We start from the raw sequence: 18,949 nt of genomic DNA on the forward strand, positions 1-18,949 counted from the left end.
GGGAAATTAACTCCTGAAAGCTGGTTTTTGGGCCATGATTTGAATATCAATCAGCAGGCCATTTTGGACCATTAGGGATGAGGAGATGGGGATGATGAAGGTGATGAGGCTGGAGTGAGAACCCTTTTTAATTTTTTTGCAAGCGATGGCCATAAAAGAAGAGAAAACCCTGGCAGAGGGAAGCCAGCAAGAAACAAAAGCAGGGATCTCCCCCCCCCCACAACCTGCCCCCCCCAGCCCTCCTTTCCAAATTATCTTGCAACCCAAACCTGACTGTGAGCCACAAAGGGGGGGCCTAGGAAGTGTATACTTAGGTGTGGCAGGGGGGTAATGGGGAGGGGGGATTGAAGAGAGAGAGAAAGAAGCAATCTGGGGATGAATGACCTCAGTCATGCTGGGTCAGGCAAAATAAATAAAGGAGAAATTAAAGAAGAGAAGTCAAGTGGTTATCTCTGCATCTGAAAAGGGGACCAGAGTCTATGAAAACTTTTATGCGAAATAAAACTTGCGAAAGCTTTCCAAGGAGCCAGAAAGCTCTTTGCCACTCCGGCTCAGGAGAGAGTGAGGTTGCTTGCTACCTGGCTGTAAATAATTATCAGAAAAGAGACCATAAATATCTGAAGTAGCTCTGCAAGTGAAAGGAAGGATTCCACCCACAGCCTGGACTGGAAGGCCCTGCCATGGAGCGCCTCTGGGAAAGTTTCCCCAAACCCCAAATATCTCCCTGTGCCCGAGAGGCCGCTTGCATGTGTGCAGGAACTCAGCTCAGAAGCTCAGCCCTTGGGATCTATTCCTTTAGCCCCGTCTTTGTCATGACAAGACTAGGCCAGACATGTTAAGATCTATAGGGCAACCGTCCTCCGCTGGGTGCCACCCAGAAGGGTTGTGCTATGACTCCCAAAAGTCCAAGCCACCGCCAAGGTCTCACAGAAGGTGTCGTCGGACCACGCGGCTCCGGGTACAACACAGGCGAAGGCGACCCATCTTTCTGGGAGTTCTTCAGCCTCCGGGCTTTGAGGCCTTCCTCAAAACAGCACCCCCCCCCAGATGGCAGGCCCCCTTGTTCCCAGTCGGCATAGCCATTAAGTGGTCTGTTTAGCGGTAGAGCTGCAGCAGATGTCCACAAATGCAGGCCAACAGGTGCCCAAAGGGTTCGGGGAGGGGGGAGGAAGCAAAGCAGAAATTCCCACCAAGGAGGGAGAGAGACCAGTTGGACCTGAAAGAAATGTCCAAGTTGGTTCCCAGTTCTGCGTTCACACGTCTTCAAATTGGCACTGAAAGGATGTCCTTGCCTAACAGAAGGATTTCGCCTCCTTTGAAGCCACAATTCTACAGGGCTGGGCTCGCGACTTTCCAAATCTTGTGGGACTGCAACTCCCCTCATCCCCTCGGCTGCACAAGTTGCCCGCGGGCTCATGGCCATGATGCAAGGGCAGGGTGCCTGAGAGCGGAGGATGCTGGCCTTTCTTCCACCATGATTGAAACCTGGTTGGGATTCACGTCAGCTTGGGAGAGCTTGCTGCTGTTTGTTGTTGTTTGGTCATTAAGTCGTGTCCGACTGAGTCGTGTCCTGAAGCTGAGGCTCCAGTACTTTGGCCATCTCATGAGAAGAGAAGACTCCCTGGAAAAGACCCTGATGTTGGGAAAGTATGAGGGCAAGAGGAGAAGGGGACGACAGAGGATGAGATGGTTGGACAGTGTCATCGAAGTGACCAACATGACTTTGACCCAACTCCGGGAGGCAGTGGAAGACAGGAGGGCCCGACGTGCTCTGGTCCAAGGGGTCACGAAGAGTCGGACACGACTAAACGACTAAACAACAAGGCATGTCTCAGTTGCGTGCAAGGTCGTGCAGCCTGGCCAGCTATGCAGACCTCTCGTGGATAGCAACAAGGCTCCTCTCCACCCTCTTACTCCAAGGGCAGGAGACCAGACTTTCTTTCTCCAGTAAAGGGCAGCCGTTTTCTTCTGTAGTCCACAGAAAAGTTTTGTGGCCCCTTTGAGAGTAATTCCAAGTGCTGGTTTTAACCTATAAAGCCCTAAACTAATTGGGTCCAAGCGATCTCCAAGACCATATATCTCTTTCTGAGCCTGTCCAAGGGTAAAGATCAGCCGGGGAGGCCTTTCTCTCGGTGTCGCCACCTTCCCAGGTGCCTTTGCTGGGGACACAGGAGAGGGCCTTCTCTGTGGCTGCTCCCAGCCCTTGGAACTCCTTCCCACTTTCTGAGAGTGGTGTGTGTGTGTGTGTGTGTGTGTATACACACACACACACACACCACACACACACACACACACACACACACACACACACACACACACACACACACACACACACACACACACACACACCACTCTCAGAAAGTATATATATACACAGTGGGGTCTTGACTTGAGAACTTAATCCGTATTGGAAGGCGGTTCTCAAGTCAAAAAGTTCTCAGGTCAAATCTGCATTTCCCATAGGAATGCATTGAAAACCATGTGATCCGTATCTGCTCTTTTCCGTCCATAGAAACTAATGGGAAGCTGCTATTCTGCCTTCGACCACTAGAGGGGGATATTTTGTTTCTTTTTTTCTTAGGTCGAGAAAGGTTCAGGGAAGGCAGGGAAAATACAGTCCAGGCAGTACAAGTACCAGGCAGTCTGAAGACTGTCTCCCAATCCACTCCCGAAACGCTGGGAGGAGTGAGGAAGCAGACAGGCACCCTTTTCACTGGCCAACAGTTAACTGAAAGTTCACATTTTGCACTTTCCCTGCCTCCCACGTGGGTTTTTTTCAGTTCTTAACTCAAATCTAAGTACTTAAGTCAAGTCAATATTTTCCTATGAGAGCGGTTCTTAAGTCAAAATGTTCTTAACTCAAGCCATTCTTAAGTCAAGACCCCACTGTATATGTGTGTGTGTGTGTATTTACATACACACATACATATAGGTAAAGGTAAAGGTTCCCCTTGGCAATCTTTGTCCAGTCGTGTTCGACTCTAGGGGGCGGTGCTCATCCCCGTTTCCAAGCCATAGAGCCAGCGTTTTGTCCGAAGACAATCTTCCGTGGTCACATGGCCAGTGCGACTTAGACACGGAACGCTGTTACCTTCCCACCTAAGTGGTCCTTATTTATCTACTCGCATTTGCATGCTTTCAAACCGCTAGGTTGGCGGGAGCTGGGACAAGCGATGGGAGCTCACTCCGTCGCGTGGATTCGATCTTACGACTGCTTTGTCTTCTGACCTTGCAGCCCAGAGGCTTCTGCGGTTTAGCCCGCAGCGCCACCACGTCCCTTACATACATATACACACACATATTTATATACTGTATACGTGTGTGTATATCTGTGTATGCATACCTATGTGTGTGTATGTATGTGTGTGTACAGATGCTTATTGTTCTTATCTTTAGCATTGCTCTTGATTGATGCCAGACACGGTTTTTACTCATTGTTCTTAGTCTTAAATATTATCTTTTAATGGCGTTCAGCCCCTGTTGTATACTGATCGTTTTCAAATTCAAACATGGTCTTTCCAGGTTGTAAGCCGCCTTGGGTGCTTCTCAAGGAAGAAATCTGGGTAAAAAATAGTTTAAATGCGGATAAATACTGATAATAGGGACGTTGGACGCCGCCTGCCCGTCCGCGGGTGGCCCTTCTCTGGTTCCCCCTTCCTGGCCACGGGGAAGACTTTCAATTCCGGGATCCCCCCCCTCCACCAAAAGCAACCACAAGCCATCCTAGAACAACAACAACAACAACAACAACAACAACAACAACAACAACAACAAAGGGTGGGTTGACGGTGTGTGCGTGGGGGGGAAGGTATTGGCGGCCCTGTCCCGGGGCAACCCCCCGACCCCCCCCCCCGACCCGAGACCCCACCCGACCCACCGAGGGCCCAGAGAGGGTCTTCGGAGGGGGGCCTGATTCGCCCCGTCCGAGCCAGAGAGCCTCCCCGCCCAGGAGCAGTCGGCCTTGCCCGTGGAGGGGGAGCCGAGCGGCCGGGTTTGCCTCCCGGGGGGTGTGGGGGGGATGTGGGGGGGAAAGGCCTCAGCCCCCCACGTCTCGGCCGGAGGGAGAGGGACGCGGCTGAGGACTACAACTCCCATCAGCCCAGGCAGAGAGCCCCCCCACCGGGCGAGGGCGGGAGGCTCAGCCCCGGGAAAGGGAAAGGAAGGAAGGAAGGGAGGAAGGAAGGGGCGGCGCGGCGGGGCCAGGCCGGGAGGAGCTCCGCCGGGGCTCAGCCCAGCGCCGGCCTTCCCTCCCTCCCTTCCGCCCTGGGCTCCGGGCTGCCTGCCGGCCGGCCTTCTGCCTTCTGCTGTCGGGGGGGGGGCCTGGAAACGATGCCGGGGCCTCCGCTGCCGCCAGACTCGGGCCCCGCCTCCGCCGACATGCAGCCGCTCAACCAGCTGAGCGCCCCGGTGGGTGGGGGGGGTGTCGGGGGGGGGGCCGCCCTGCCTTGGCCTTCCCCCCCCCTTTCTTCCTTCCTTCCTCCTCCTTCCTCCTCCTCCTCCTCCGGGGCCTGAGAGGAAGGGCCGGCCAGGACCCCGGACCCCCCCCGGGGGCGAGGCTGGAGAGAGGGGGGGAGACCCTGGGGGGGCAGAGGAGGAGGAGGAGGAGGAAGAGGGGGGCGGGAATAAGTGGGGAGGGCGAGGGGGGGGGACACAGCATCTCTTTCTCCCCACCCACCCCCTTTTTTGGGGGGGTGAGAGAGCGGAGGGGGTCTGAGGAACCCTTTGTCCCAGCGGTTGAAAAGGGCCAGTTAGGCGGGGGGGGGGAAGGAAGAAAGCCCACTGAGGGCCCCCCACACACACACACCCGGTTGGGGAAGCGCCCCCCCTCTTCCCGAAGCCTTGACGGCGCGGGTCAAGGGGGGCCGGTTTGGTCCGGGTGGGCAGAGGGAGGGGGGGGCTTCTCCTCCTCCTTCCCCCCCCCCACTCATTTCCACGCTTGCCTTTTTGGCTCCTGGAAAGGGGGGGCCCTCCTTGGGTCCTGATGGCATCCAACCCCCCCCCCTTTTATTCTGTGATTCCCTTGGCCAGACTGAGCAGCTTAAAGGGGCCGAAGGAGGTCCGGCTTTCCTGGAGGTTGGGGTCCCCACCAGGGCTGCACATCCCTTCCCGGATCCAAAGGCACCACCCTTTTGGAGAGCTGGGAATGGGAGAGGCGGTGACCGGGGGGGGGGGGCAGCGGCTGCTGGTGCACCCCCATGCTGTGGTTCCTCTCCAGTGAGCGTCTCTCCTTCACCGCATCCCCGCACACACGCAAGTCCAGGTCCAAAAGGAAAATACGTTCAAAATGGGATATTCTCCTCTGACTGCAGCATTGACCTCCAGGGCGGGCCACATCTAGCTGCAGTTTGCCAGGAGTCTCCTGCCTTCCTCCCCCCCATCATCCTCCCCCCATTGTGCAGCCTCCAGTGGCTGAAGTGCTGAGATCCCTAATACAAACCACCTTCTTTCTGTTCTTCCATCTCTGCTTCTTCCGGGCGGGTTAAAGACTTCTGTTCATCCATGAGCCACAACGTCCATGGAAAACACGCCTGGCACGATTGTCAGGTGTTGTTGACATCTAGGAAAATATTTACGATTGTTGGTGTAAGCAAAAAAGCAGAGTTTTGGAATAATTTTTTTTTTAATGACAGTATCCCTCAGCTAGCGTGGCTATGCTGGCCTGGGGATTTGGGGAGTTGTAGTCCAAGAAAGTCATTTTTCTTGAGCTTTCCCAGAAAGGATGTGCCAGATGTAGAAACAGTAGAGAAAGTGGGTCAGTAGCTGGACTCGTTCTATAGGTGACTCGTTTTTTGTCTTTATGGTCTCTTTCCAGCAATTCTCCACCCTGAGCGAAGTCCTCTTCCAATTTCTGCAGGAACCTAAAGAGGTAATCGTCCGACTGCAGGTGTGTGTGTGTGTGTAAGATCGCCCTGAAAGATTGAAAATTGGGCTGACAATAGCTGTGTTTTGGCTGGAAGCTGGAATTTCAGTCATCCTGATCCTAATTGCTCTTCCAACAGATGAAATAACAATCCTTACAGCCTTTCCTCAAGACGTATCCTTGTAAGATCCTGCCTTTTCCATAGTTTGTTCGGTGAAACTTTATAACCGCGATGGCCTAAACGGGAATGTTGTGTCAGAGCTTTGAGAGTAAGATGTGCTATCTCCCTAAAATAATGAGAAATGCCAAAAAAAAAAAAATTAAAAATCCAGAAAACCTTAAACCAGCTGTCCAGTGTTCATGGAGGACATGAAAAAAAGAGAGAGAAAATCTATGTTTTGGATCCCAAATCAACACTCCAAACATTTGTGCTCTAAAAAAATAATTAAATGCAAGTGTTCTTGGTTTATCTCATTCTCTGGCTTTCTCCCGTCGCGGAAGAAGGCGGAGAAATAAGGGAAGCTGTTTCGCCCCTTCTGTCCGTGCATTCGGGTCTTGTGTTCTGACATCCTTTGCCTGTCCTTGATAAACGTCTACAGAACGCCTCTGCCCATTCACAACAAGCCTGTCATCCAGACCATGAGTGTGAGGGGCTTGTATGTTGTTGAAAACCTTTTTGGAAAGAAAGATCACGAGGGTCTGAGGAGGCCATCCTAGGCAGCCTTACTGGGGAGTCAAGTCTCCTTGAGGCACGCGGCCCCCGAGTAAGCACAGAAGAGCCCAATTTCGGCCCTTGGAATCAAATGTATTGTTTGTATTTATTTTTTTTTTAGAAAGATATTGTCTTTATTTTAAAACATTAAAAATGCAACAGATCATAAGACAGGGAAGAAAAAGAAAAACACCTAGTGACGAAAACATAAACTGGAGTCGAAACTCAAAATCTGTCGTGCCTCCAGTGTTCTCCAGATGGTGGCATTTGTCGTGGCTGATGCTGGACAAGGGGCCGTTCTGGTTTGGCCCCAGGCTGGGTGGCTGGAGCCCCGTTCCTTAAAGGCCGAGCTGAAGGGAGAGGCTGGACACATCCTGGGCATGGCTGGGAGATGGGCCACCACCCAACGGGGAGAGTCCCCCAAGACCGGGAGGACTGCAGGCGCAGTGTCCCTTCCGCTCCACCACTTCCAACAACTTTCCTCGCTGGAAGTGGGCAGAGTCACCCTGCGTGTCGCTTCTCTCCCCCCCCCCCTCCCTTTGCAGGTGGAAAGGTTCCTAGCTCAGCTCTCCGAATTTGCCAGCGTGAATAAGATCAGCCTTGGACCCTTGAAGAATGTTGTCAAAAGCCTCCTGCTGGTGCCAAACGGTGAGTTTGGGTACGACGTGGGGCAGGGTCGGTCCCAGGAGTTCCTCTGGCTCCAGATAAATGGTTCTCGCGAACTCTCTGGTCTCAGAAATCATGGGCTTCCGGGTGGCAAGTGAGTGGCTCAGCAGCACAAAGGAGATGTCGGCAAGCTGGGGGGCAACGTCGCCCTTTCCCCTTGGTCCTCTACACGTGAAGAGCTTGGGACGTTGACCTGTGTTCAAACTACAAGTCCCAGAATCCCCTGGGCACATTGGGAATTCTGGGAATGGTATTCCCCCCCCCCAAAAAAAAAGTAACTTTCTGAAACTCTGAGCCTCAGGTGCTGAAGCAAAAGGGGTAGCCCAGCCACTCCTATCTGTTTGTCCTTAGAGCTTCTTCATAGATTGGGAGGTGGGAGAACAATTCGTTCCCCAAGAGGTGGACGTGTAAAAAACTGCGCCAGCGGGGACAGCAAAAAGGAAAAACAAATTATTTCACAGTGGCCTTCTGTGCATCACCATCCTCTTCCTCAGACACTGCGGGAGGAAGGAGGAACTCCCTCCGTTGGACGTCACCCCTAAAAACTTGGGTGCATCTCAGATCTGAGGACATTTATTCTTTCACAGAAGCTCCCAGGGAAACAAATGACTTGGTCTTTAACGTGCCACCGCTTTTATACTTCCAATACATGCTTCCGATGTTTGCATGCACGATGGAGGCCTGCAGAAGGGGCTTCCTCCTCCCCCAAAGTCCCCAGGCTTAGAATCTTAAGGATTGCCTCTGGTGGGAAGGGTTCCAGTCGCCTTTCCTTGTGTCCGTTTGGTTGACTTTGAGATCCTGTCGAGTTATGGGGCAAGGATACTGACATTATTCATTACTGTCCTCATTATTATTCCTATTGCTGTTGTTGCCATTATTACTGTGAGGATTAGTCGTCGTCGTCCTCTTGCCCCTGCTACTTTGAATGAAATGCAGTAGAACCCCGGTATCCACGGATTCACTTATCCACAGTCCCCTGCAGTCGAGGAAACCAGATCGCCAGAAGGTGTTTAAATTCTGCAGATCCATTCCTTGGACCCAGGCCAGGTTTTCAGAATCCCCAGGAGAAGCTATGGGAGAATTCTTGTTAGCTTTGGGGGGGGAGGTTTGAAGGGAAGAAAAGCTTCTCTTCCTCTACAAGTAAGGAAGGAATGAATAAATGAAAGCTTAGAAGCATATTCACTAGATGTTCGCTTCTACCCGTGCTTTTTAAGCATCCACGTGGGAAGGGGAGAGCTTGGAACCAATCCTCCACAGATAACAGGGGTGTGCGGTTGTCCTGTAATAGAAATTCAGATGCACACACACACACTTGTGCCCAAACAGGACCAGCGTGTTTAACTTGGCCCGTCTGATTCCCAAACTTGACCGCTTTCACCTTTTTTTATTATTATTATCAGCCGCTCTTCCTCGCTCATCCTGATTTTGATCTCTGCCTGTGGTTTTCCACTTTGGTTATAGGTGACTCTGCATTTCTTACTGGGTTTACCCCCCCCCGCCCTCCCTTTCTTAATTGCACCCTGCCCAAGAGCCATGTTGACCCTCTGGTCTGTTTCGATGCCCCCCCCTTTTGCTTTTTGTTTTACACAATATTTATTTTAGGGGCCTTGAAGAGGAGCCTCTCGGCAGACCAGGTCCGCGCAGATCTGATCACCTTGGGTAAGCTCTTTTTATGGGGCCTCCAGTTATTCTGGAAGGTTGCAGCAGCTCCTGTCTTAACCACGTCCTGTTTCTCCTGGCAGGGCTGAGCGAGGAGAAGGCCAGCTATTTTGAAGAGCAGGTAGGAGGAGCCTCGAGGTTGCATTTTTTTAAAAAAAAAAATGTGCACAGGAGTGTATTTCCTGGGCTGCCTGTTTGTAAACGGGGCTTGCTGCTTACCGTAACACACAGTGTTATGTGTTACGGTATTTTGAGCAATTGTTTTATTTTCTTCCTTTTTAAAAAAAAAGTAGACATTTTATGTGGAAACTTTTCCAACTGTGGTGCCCACTTCCATTAAGCTGGATATCTGTTTGCAAAAGGGGGGGGGGGGTTGAGCTTATATATCGCACGCCCCCAGCGCTTAAAGCAATCTTTGTGTGGTTTGCAATTTAAAACTGGCTGCCGGGGATTGAACCCGGGTGGTGAGCAGAGTTTTGGCTGCAGTACTGCAGTTTAACCTTTGCAAGATGAGACTGGCACAAGGTTCCTTGTTCGTTTGGGGAGCGCCGTTCCCAGGGCAGGGCCGCATTAGCGGATGTAGCCCCATAAATGACTGGATCCTTTTTCCAGGCTGCCTCGTGGATCTCAACTGGCAAGTTTTGTATTAGACCCTTTTTTACAAAGATACAAGAGGCTCATCGAGATTTTTTTAAAAAAATAATAATAAAAGGGAGCTACTCATGGGAGTGATTATGCTTTTTTCCTGCTCCATTCTTTCCTTCATTCCACTGGGGCTCGAACCGAAGCGTACCTGGAGGGGCCTGCATTGTTCCTTTTACGAAGTGTGGCTTTCAGAAAGGGGATCCGCATACCTGAAGTCATAAAGGCAAGCTTTCCAACTTGGTAGCCGGAGAGTCAGGTTTTGTTGGTGGCGGTGACTGAAAAAACAGCTTTCCCTCCTCCTCCTGTCGCTGCTGCTCTGTGGCTTCCTGTTCATGATTGACCACAACAGGGAAGAGAAAAGAAAGCATCTAAAATATGTGACTCACTCGAAGGGCCTTTCCTAAGAACCGAAAGCTTCTGCTTTCATTGATTGATACTTAAAGCTTATCGTGGTACAGTCACTTTTTCTTGAACTTGTTATGCTTTATGTTGTAAGCCGCCTAGAGTGCTCGAAATGACTAGATAGGCGGGGTACTGTATAAATACAATAAATAAATAAATAAATAAATAAATACATACATACATACATACATTCATACATACATACATACATACATACATACATACATACATACATACATACATACATACATACATACATAAATGCTTTATGTTGTAAGCCACCTAGAGTGCTCGAAATGACTAGATAGGCGGGGTACTGTATAAATACAATAAATAAATAAATAAATAAATAAATAAATAAATACATACATACATACATACATTCATACATACATACATACATACATACATACATACATACATACATACATACATACATACATACATACATACATACATACATAAATGCTTTATGTTGTAAGCCACCTAGAGTGCTCGAAATGACTAGATAGGCGGGGTACTGTATAAATACAATAAATAAATAAATAAATAAATAAATACATGCATGCATGCATGCATACATACATACATACATACATACATACATACATACATACATACATACATACATACATACATACATAAAGGCAGCTGTCTGCAAAATGTGTGACGATACGTGCATGTCGTTCAGCATGCAATAGGGCGAACCATTCAGGGCCTCTCCTGTTGTGGCCCCCACCTTTTTTTGAACATCTGGCCCAAACTGGCTACCCTGCCACTGCTACACTTAAAAGGCCTGTCAAGACTCTTTTTGTAGTTGTGTTGCCCTAGTTACTGTTTTTTTTTGGGGGGGGGAGAGGAGGGAATCTCATACTGCTCTGTCTTATTGTTTCCTGGTTTCAATTTTCTCTGTTGCTTTTTTTTTTTTTTTTTTTTTTGGTATTTTAAATTATTTCACTGTAAGCCCCTATCCATTTTCACTCCTTCATCTGAATCTAACCCAGGTATTTATTTGTATGATCTGTTCTGCGCATAGTCAGGGAGATAAAAAACAGTAGGATCCCTCTGTCTGCCAAGGAACCAGTTCCTAGCCCACTCGCAGATGCTGAAAAATGCAGATGATAGTGAATGCTATTTTAATAATGACTCCTGTGGTCTCTAGCTCCCCCTAGTGGCCAGTCCTGCTAATTTAATCCTTAGAAATACATTTTTCTAGGATTGTTCTTTTAATATTTTCAGAGCGTGAATAAGGGAATCAGTGGTTGCTGATCCTGCGGCTAAGGTTGTCCTCGTGTACACCCATCTCTGACACTCTTCACCTAGGAGAAACTGTTCTGTTTCTCCATATTCCAGAAACATTCCCCCCCCAATCCATAGCGTCTATGTCAGTTCTTTAAAAAATGAATAAGCAATAGATAAGTCAGCTGCAAACCTTTGCTAGATCTGGTTTGTTTCTTTAATAAAACGGCTCTTCCATCTTTCCCATAGCATTCGTTGAAAGGTAGAACGTAGGACGCCTCTCTGTAAAAGAGTCAAGTGAAGCAGGTGAACAAGAGGTTCTCCTTCCAAGGCGTCGTCTCCCAGCGGGGTCAAATGGCTAACCAAATAAAGATATCTTAACAAGGTGGCGGGAGGCCAGGGAGAGAGCCAGCATGGGTGGGTGAGGGATCTGTGCGCCCCCAGGGCAATTACAGCCATGGGTCTGCTCCAGCCGCCAGGAAGGCTGGCTCCAGCGTTCCCCGCTGGCCCCACCTTAGCCCCCCTCGTGATTGATTGAGAATGGATGGGCGACCGGTAGCGTGGCCGATGCTGTGCAGAAGGCGAGCCGGTCTCTCTCCCAGTGGGTTCCGGCTGGGCCATGACAGATGCATGCGGGTGGACGGGGAAGACTGGAGAAAGGGCCAGGACAACGTCCGTAGCGGTCGAGGTCACGATGGCCAAAACTTTGGACATGACCTTTATTCACTGGAGCAGAAAGGGGCCTTCTCTGGCATGCAGACTGCCGGTGGAACGCGGCCGGCCAACGCCTTTGTAAAGAGAGGAACTAGCCACAAGAACCATGCTTTTGACACCTTTTAAATTGTGTTTATTTGCCTGTTTGCTGGGTCCTTCCACCAGTGGAAGAAGAACGCCCCTGCCCTCCAGCGCTTGGCTGTCGGTCAGACCCTGATGATTAACCAGCTGGTGGACATGGAGTGGAAGTTTGGAGGTGGGTGAGTGGCCTCTTGGGACCCAGGGACTTGTGATGTCAGGGCCGGGTGTCCCCCGTCCCACCCCCACCCCCGTGCCCCCTTGCCCTCTCCTTCCTCTGCAGGGGCCTCTAGTCTATTTTCTCCCTTCTCTCTGGCAGTAACCGCAGGAAGCAGCGAACTGGGTAAAGTGGGCGCCATCTTCTTGCAGGTAAAAAAAAAAAGTTTAGTTAAATTTCATTTTTCCATTTGTGTCATTTCTGTGCCTGGTGCAAAGACTGAGAGTATTTATATTAGGACCCCAGTAGATGGATGGGAATGGTTTCAACCCCCCATCACCACCACCCCAGCAGATTCTGAAAGACACCAATTACTGTGTAGTGGATGCTGTACATAGTCTCTGGCCAGTTCTGGTAATGACATGGTAGAAATGTACTGCTCTAGTGAATGCAATACAGAGCGTGGTCTCTGGCCCCCTCTAGTGGCCAGTTCTGATAGCTTCATCTTTAGAAATGTATACTGTATTTCTAGAATTTTTCTTTTAATATTTTCAGACCATGGATAAGGGAATCAGTGGATACTGAACCTGCGGATATGGAGGGGATCCTACTGTATTTGCTCCCTGCCCCCATGAAAGGGGCAAATCCCCATTCTTCTCCCCAGATTTCTTTCCTCCATGGCTTGCGGTCTCTGCCTCTGCCTCCCCCTGGTGTTCCCATTCTTAAGTTTCTCTGTACACTCACCTCACAATTGAGTTCTTCTCGCCATTGGCAGATGGCCCAGAATCACAAAGCCAGCGTTGGCTGTTACTTCTGCCGATTTCTGATTTTTTATTTTTTATTTTTTTATTTTTTTATTTTTTTGGTTTGTTTTATCGCTTGCAGAAGTGGGGTCCGTTAACTTTTTAGGAGTCCTTTGCAGTAACTGATTAGATTTTTCTTACGATTTTTTTCCAGCTGAAATTGTTGATCAAAAAGGGCAACCAAACAGAGCCTGTATACATGGGTGAGTGAGCTTTAACCCCATCTTGGGGACTTCTATCAAGAAGCAGGAGGGGCAGGAGGAGACTTCCTACCTCCCATTTTTAAAATGATGATGCCAGTTAAGAGGTTGTTTCTGTTGCAGACATCCTCTCTAAACCGACCCTCTAACCAAAACGAAGTAGGACTTGTACGGTTACATTTTTATCGTTTATTTACCCGTTTTGTAAATATTTAGATTATTTTCCTTCAGGAAGATCAATCCAGCCTACATGGCGCTCCTTATTCCTATTTTATCTTTGCAGTTAGCCTGCAAAGCAGAGGTGAGCTGTCTCAGGAAGTGCAGCTACCAGGCAAAGCCCATCCATGGAGCTGGGCACTCAGTTCCTAGGATCTCCATCCCAGTTCTTTTTTCTTTTTTAAAAAAGGGTTTTTTTTTTAATTTTAAAGAGAAAAGGTGCCTTGCACCCTCTAGTGGTCAATAAACGTTTCTACCTTTATTTTAAATTGCGGAGGCATGGGGTGTGTGTGTGTGTGTGTGAAAACATGGAGAAAATTGCGTCCCGGGCCTGCTCTAGGGCCCAAAGGCACTTTTAAAGTGCTCCCCTTGATAAAGATACATTTGGGGGTGGGGGCGCTACAGAGGCACAGGCACACCGGGGGGGGGGACACATTTGGCCCCCTCGCATGCAATCTGGACACTGCTCATTGCCCATCTCTGCTTTCAAGGAAGTTTTCCGAGCTCCCACGAACACTGGCCACCTACTTACATGTTACATGAAAATGTGCTTTCCTTGTTTTGTTAATCTATAATAGCTTTTCTACATTTTCCTTCCCACTAGAGTTAACGTTGCCCCAGTTTTACAGCTTCCTTCATGAGATGGAAAGAGTTAAAGCTAGTCTGGAGTGCCTCAGCTGACTTTCCTGTTGGACTGCTGCCTGCTACCACTGACACTGCCAGGAAGCCGAAGGAGGGGCCAGCAGAGAATGGAAAAGGCCCGCACAGCCATGCACACCTCTCCATTTTTTGCCATTGAGATCTCTTAATAAAAGATGTGAACAGCTTGGAAAGTTATTGCAATCTGGTCTTACTGGTGTTCTAAAGTCAGTTAAGAGAAAACAAATGTTGCCAAACCTGGTAAAAAGTTCATTACTGATGTGGCTGACTCTGTGAACCATTTCACAGACTCACAGAGGCTTATAAGAGGCTTATAAGACCATCAAGTCCAGCCCCGTGCTCAGGGCAAGAATTTAAATCAAAACAGATCTGAGAGATGCTTTTCCAGTTGTCTCTTGAATGCCTCCAGCATTGGAGTGCTCAACATCTCCTTTTGAACTCTGCTGACAACATTAATGCCGAACCGGGGTCCTGGAAAGCAGAAATAAAATGAAAAATAGAAGTTTGGTCTCCTCTGAGATGAGGAACAGAGAAGTCTTAAAATAAATGCCAGCTCACATCCTGACTTTTATGTTTTATAGCAGTCGTAACTGCTGAACAGTTTTCAAGGGCCGTCCCATATGGAATGTATTACGGTAGTCTAATCAAAACACAGATTACTTCCACCTAGGCACATGGGTTTTCTGAGCCCCTGCTCTTTCCATCCAAAGGAGCACAAGTTAAGTCGGAAAAAGAACACATGAAATGTGACTCAATGTGAGTGAAATGTCCTCTGTTCCAAACAATGTTTGTACATTCAGTGTTCTTAGAATTATAGAACAGTGAAGTTGGACGGGGCCTAGAAGGCCATCCAGTCCAACCCCCTGCTCAAGGCAGGAATGCAAATCAAAGGATATCTGCCAGGCGGTTGTCTAAATTTCTCTTTAATGCCTCCAGCGCTGGAGTGCTCGCCACCTACAGAGGTTATGGGTCCCACGGTCTTACTGCTCTAACAGTTAGGAAGTTTTTCCTGATATTCAACCAAAATCTGGCTTCCTGTAACTTGAGACCATTATTCCGTCTCTTGCACTCTGGGATAACTGAGAATAGATCCTGCCCTTTCTCTGAATGACAGCACTTCAAGTATTACAAAAGTGTTATCATATCACCCTTCTGTCATCTTTTCTCAAGGCTTATCTCCGTCCCTGGGAAAAAGGAATAGTTAATGCAAGCTAAAATGGATCTTTGTGGCATGAATGATGAATAATCATGGTTTGGGAAAATGCTTTGTTATTTAAGAATAATGCAATGTTTTAAGCCATTTCCATCAGACTGTATGGCTGACATGGAAGCAGATTTTCTGTTTTGGTTGTTGCTACTTTTATCCTGTGCACTCTGGCGGCTCTCTTTTTATGCTCAAGCCATCGATACTAGATACGATTTAGTTGTTGCAGATGCTTGAGGTGATTTGCCGACTATGCCAGTATTTTAAGAAGATAAACTTTCCACTCCTGACATTGACATGTGAACAACCCCTTCTAAGACGGTGTTCTAAAACCACACAAGCCGGCAGGAACGCAGCCTGAGAACCAGAAGGCAGAAAAAGGTGAAAACCACAATTTTACTCACAAAAGCCCTTTCAAAACAGAAAGGCATTATTAACTCAGTGCTGGCCAGCCTGACAACAAATCAGCCTTGCAGGGAGAACCTTTGAGGATGCAGGCTGGGCCCCTGTGGAAATAAGCCGGGCTCTTCTTCTTAGGCAAGAGAATTGGCCGCCACAATGAAAGGCCTCCTGAAGTTTTTGGGTTTGCTTAGTAGGAATGAAACTGCTGGCCAAGCACGTCCTTTAGCCCAGAGTGTTTGTTTTCCACCTCCCCCCCCCTCGTCTCTCTGGGACAACTGCCTGCTCCAAGTTATAGCAGAATTAGCACCCTGGACCACGTGGGATCTGGGCTGATTCTTGTTTGCAATGCAGTTCTGCACCTATGCAAGAGAATAGGTGATTCCTTTGTTAAACCTCTTTTATAAAAAAAATGAATAGCAAACTTTTGTGGGTAAAAATTCCACTTCTTCAGGCTGAGCACCAATATTTATGGGCAGTATAGGAAAAAAAACAGTAAATAAAAACCCCCCAGGTTCATGGCAGATGTTTGCCAGACGTGCTGGAGGGGAGTTCAAACCGAGACCGCAAACTAGCCCTGGGGGGGGGGGCGGCTCGGTCTCCAGCCCAATCTCTGGCCACCAGGTTGGAATTTTCCACCCACTTCTTCAGACAAAAGTTTGTCAATCCCTTAGTCATCGACACGCGCGCGCGCGCGCGCGCGCACGCACACACACACACACACACACACACACACACACACACACACACACACACACACACACACACACACACACACACACACACACACACACACACACACACACACACACACACATCTACCCGGGCACGGTAACACAATCTGTGGAGGATGTTTAGCCTTCAGGAAGGACTGTTCAAGTGTACAGATGGCGAAATGCTTAGCTTTTTAGACTACAACACCCAGAATCCCCAGCCAGCATAGCCACGGACGAGGCGGGCAGGCGGGGGGGATCTGGGGTGTGATACTGGACGTGGCAGGCCATTCCCGATCTCTGTGGGGATCTTGCACACCAATGGCGTCACCTCTTCCGTTTGTTGCTCCCAAAGTTGCCCGTTGGCTTCCGGGAGGCAGGTGGAGGCTGGAGGGTCTTCCCCGATGAAGGGGACCCAGGGAGGAGAGTCTGAGATGACTGGGGTGGGGGGTTGTTGTGGCTTGTGAGGCCAAGTCTTTCTTTGCAAGGGGATGGGGTGGGGGCCCCTGTGTGGACCTCGCTGGCTGGCTGGCTGTTACAGCGAACCCCCCTGCGGCTGCCGGGAGGGGTGTCAAGCTTTATGGATGTCTTCCTGGTGGTTCAAAGGTCCTGAAAACCCAGCCTGGGCATGCACGCACACACACACACACACACACACACACGCACACACGCAGAGAGAGCGAGAGAGCGAGAGAGAGCCAAGAGACACTATCGGCAGCCTGTGGCTTGTGGGGCTGGCCTGGCTTTTCCGCCTGCCACTCACCCAGCCCATCCGGGAGCTAATCTCCACCAGGCAGAAAGCTGAGGTCTGGGAGGGAGGGAAGGTCTCTTGCAAGCCCCCCTGCCTGGCCACCAGTTTCCTGAGGCCGCCCAGTGCCCTCCCCATAAGCGGTCGCCTGACTTGCCCCCACCCCACGCCAATGCCTCGACTTTCCATCCTCTTTCCTCGGCAGTTTCTCGTGTTGTCGTTTTAGAGAAGCAAACCTTCCAGACCCAGTGGCCGGAGCCAGCGGGCCTGGCGATCGGGGTGAAGCACCCGGCGTCCCTCATTTCCCACTTCGCTCAGGGCCACAGTGTTCCCACACTCCCCCAGGTTTCCATGTTCACCCTTTATGGTGTGTGTCACTCGGGACTGGAGTGGGGACAGAGACTTTTCTCGTTTTGCGTGTGGAGGTCTGTAAGATGCCATGCGTACAATTGGCCCTGTAAGAAAAACCAGATGGATGGATGGATGGATGGATGGATGGATGGATGGATGGATGGATGGATGGATGGATGGATGGATGGATGGATGGATGGATGGATGGATGGATGGATGGATGGATAGAAGGAAGGAAATGATGGATGGCTGGCTGGCTGGATGGATGGCTGGATGGCTGGATGGATGGAAGGAAGGAAGGAAGGAAGGAAGGAAGGAAGGAAGGAAGGAAGGAAGGAAGGAAAAGAAGGGTTTCCCTTCTTCCCAAGAGGCCACAGCCCTCACAGGGAGAAGTCCGCGGTTCGGCTCAGCCTCTTGGTCATCCAGCTCCATCTTCAGCAGACGTTGCTGGGAGGTGGGATGACCAGAGAAACCGGGTGGAGGGTTTTCCTGGTCTCCACATCCCTTCCCTGGTCCGTTTCACAGCGTTTGCCTCCAAAAGGAACCTCTGGAGAGTACTGCTGTTTGCTTTGGAAGAGAGAGAGAGAGAAAGTACTCTCAAGATCGCGTGTTAGTAGCAGAGTCCAGAAGTAGTTAGTTACGAGTCATGTAGTTACCTGTAAAAAGTTGCTTGGGGGGGCGCAGGCAAACTACAAAACTTAGCCACAAAAGAAAAGGGCTGGATTTCTGTTTCTGAGTTGGAGTGTCGATTCCCTGCTGTGCCTCCTGTGGGTAGAGCCAGCCTGGGTGGCCTTGGGCCAGCTGCCTCGTGGCCCCAGGGCACCCCCAGAAGAAAGGATGGGTCAATCACTTCTGAGTATTCTCCAGCTAAAAAACCATAAGGAAGGGTGGCCAAAAGTCAGAATCGACTCAACAGCAAGTAATTATGATTATTAATTTAAAATTAAGTTGTTCTCCAGGTCACTTACAGAGTGGACAGAGTACTGATGGTCATAAGAAACAGAAATCCAGCTAGACCAGGGGTGGGCAATTAATTTCTATAGAGGGGCCACATGAAAAACCTGAACTGTGTTCGGGGGCCGAACCAACTTTACTTAAAAAATGAAATGAAACAGTAATGTCATGATTGTTTTTATTTTAAACTTGTTAATCGCCACAAATAATAAAGAGGGTTTTTTTGCGGTATGTTAAAGATAAGCAACTGATCAACTTTAGAGAAAAAGCTATAAATGGTTTTGATGTTCAACTTGTTCAGTGATAGAAATCCAGTCTCTCTTGGTCTTGAACAAGTGCTTGAACACCTGACTGGAGTGATGACCGGCGGGCTGGACAGGAGCGGCTTGCGGGCCGCACTTTGCCCAGGTCTGCAGTATGACATCTTTAGCCATTCAACAGCAAACTCTTGTGCTGGAAAGATATGAAGCCTTTGCTCTCTATCCACACCAGCCTCCAGGCGAAATTACCCAATTTAGCCTCCAAAAGTATTTTATGATGCTGTTTAAAAACTTTCTGCTTTTGTTCCC

The 18,949-nt window shown here is 49.4% G+C and overlaps 3 protein-coding genes across 4 annotated transcripts in view; all 3 read left to right on the forward strand.

Annotated features, from left to right (window-relative positions):
* LOC144588812 (uncharacterized) overlaps nt 1-18,949 on the forward strand; it is an 856,730-nt gene that overhangs the window by 233,830 nt on the left and 603,951 nt on the right. The window lies entirely within an intron of this gene.
* On the forward strand, nt 4,247-14,188 carry COMMD7 (COMM domain containing 7). 2 transcript variants are annotated; one of them, XM_078392262.1, is made up of 9 exons: nt 4,247-4,407; nt 5,813-5,866; nt 7,118-7,220; nt 8,841-8,897; nt 8,981-9,018; nt 12,063-12,153; nt 12,295-12,344; nt 13,090-13,138; nt 13,956-14,188. In XM_078392262.1, the coding sequence occupies exons 1-9, from the start codon at nt 4,330-4,332 to the stop codon at nt 14,030-14,032; spliced, it is 597 nt and encodes a 198-aa protein (XP_078248388.1). In that variant the 5' UTR covers nt 4,247-4,329; the 3' UTR covers nt 14,033-14,188. The 2 variants fall into 2 exon arrangements, with proteins under 2 accessions (XP_078248388.1, XP_078248387.1); XM_078392261.1 differs by lacking the exon at nt 4,247-4,407 and adding an exon at nt 5,343-5,583.
* Nucleotides 14,333-18,949, forward strand: part of LOC144588813 (uncharacterized) — a 398,202-nt gene continuing 393,585 nt past the window's right edge. The window contains exon 1 of the mRNA XM_078392250.1: nt 14,333-14,479. The gene's annotated coding sequence lies outside the window, so the exon portion shown is untranslated. The remainder of the gene's footprint in view (nt 14,480-18,949) is intronic.

The sequence above is a fragment of the Pogona vitticeps genome, chromosome 4, assembly GCF_051106095.1.
Source record: "Pogona vitticeps strain Pit_001003342236 chromosome 4, PviZW2.1, whole genome shotgun sequence".
In the NCBI taxonomy this organism is placed as follows: domain Eukaryota; kingdom Metazoa; phylum Chordata; class Lepidosauria; order Squamata; family Agamidae; genus Pogona; species Pogona vitticeps.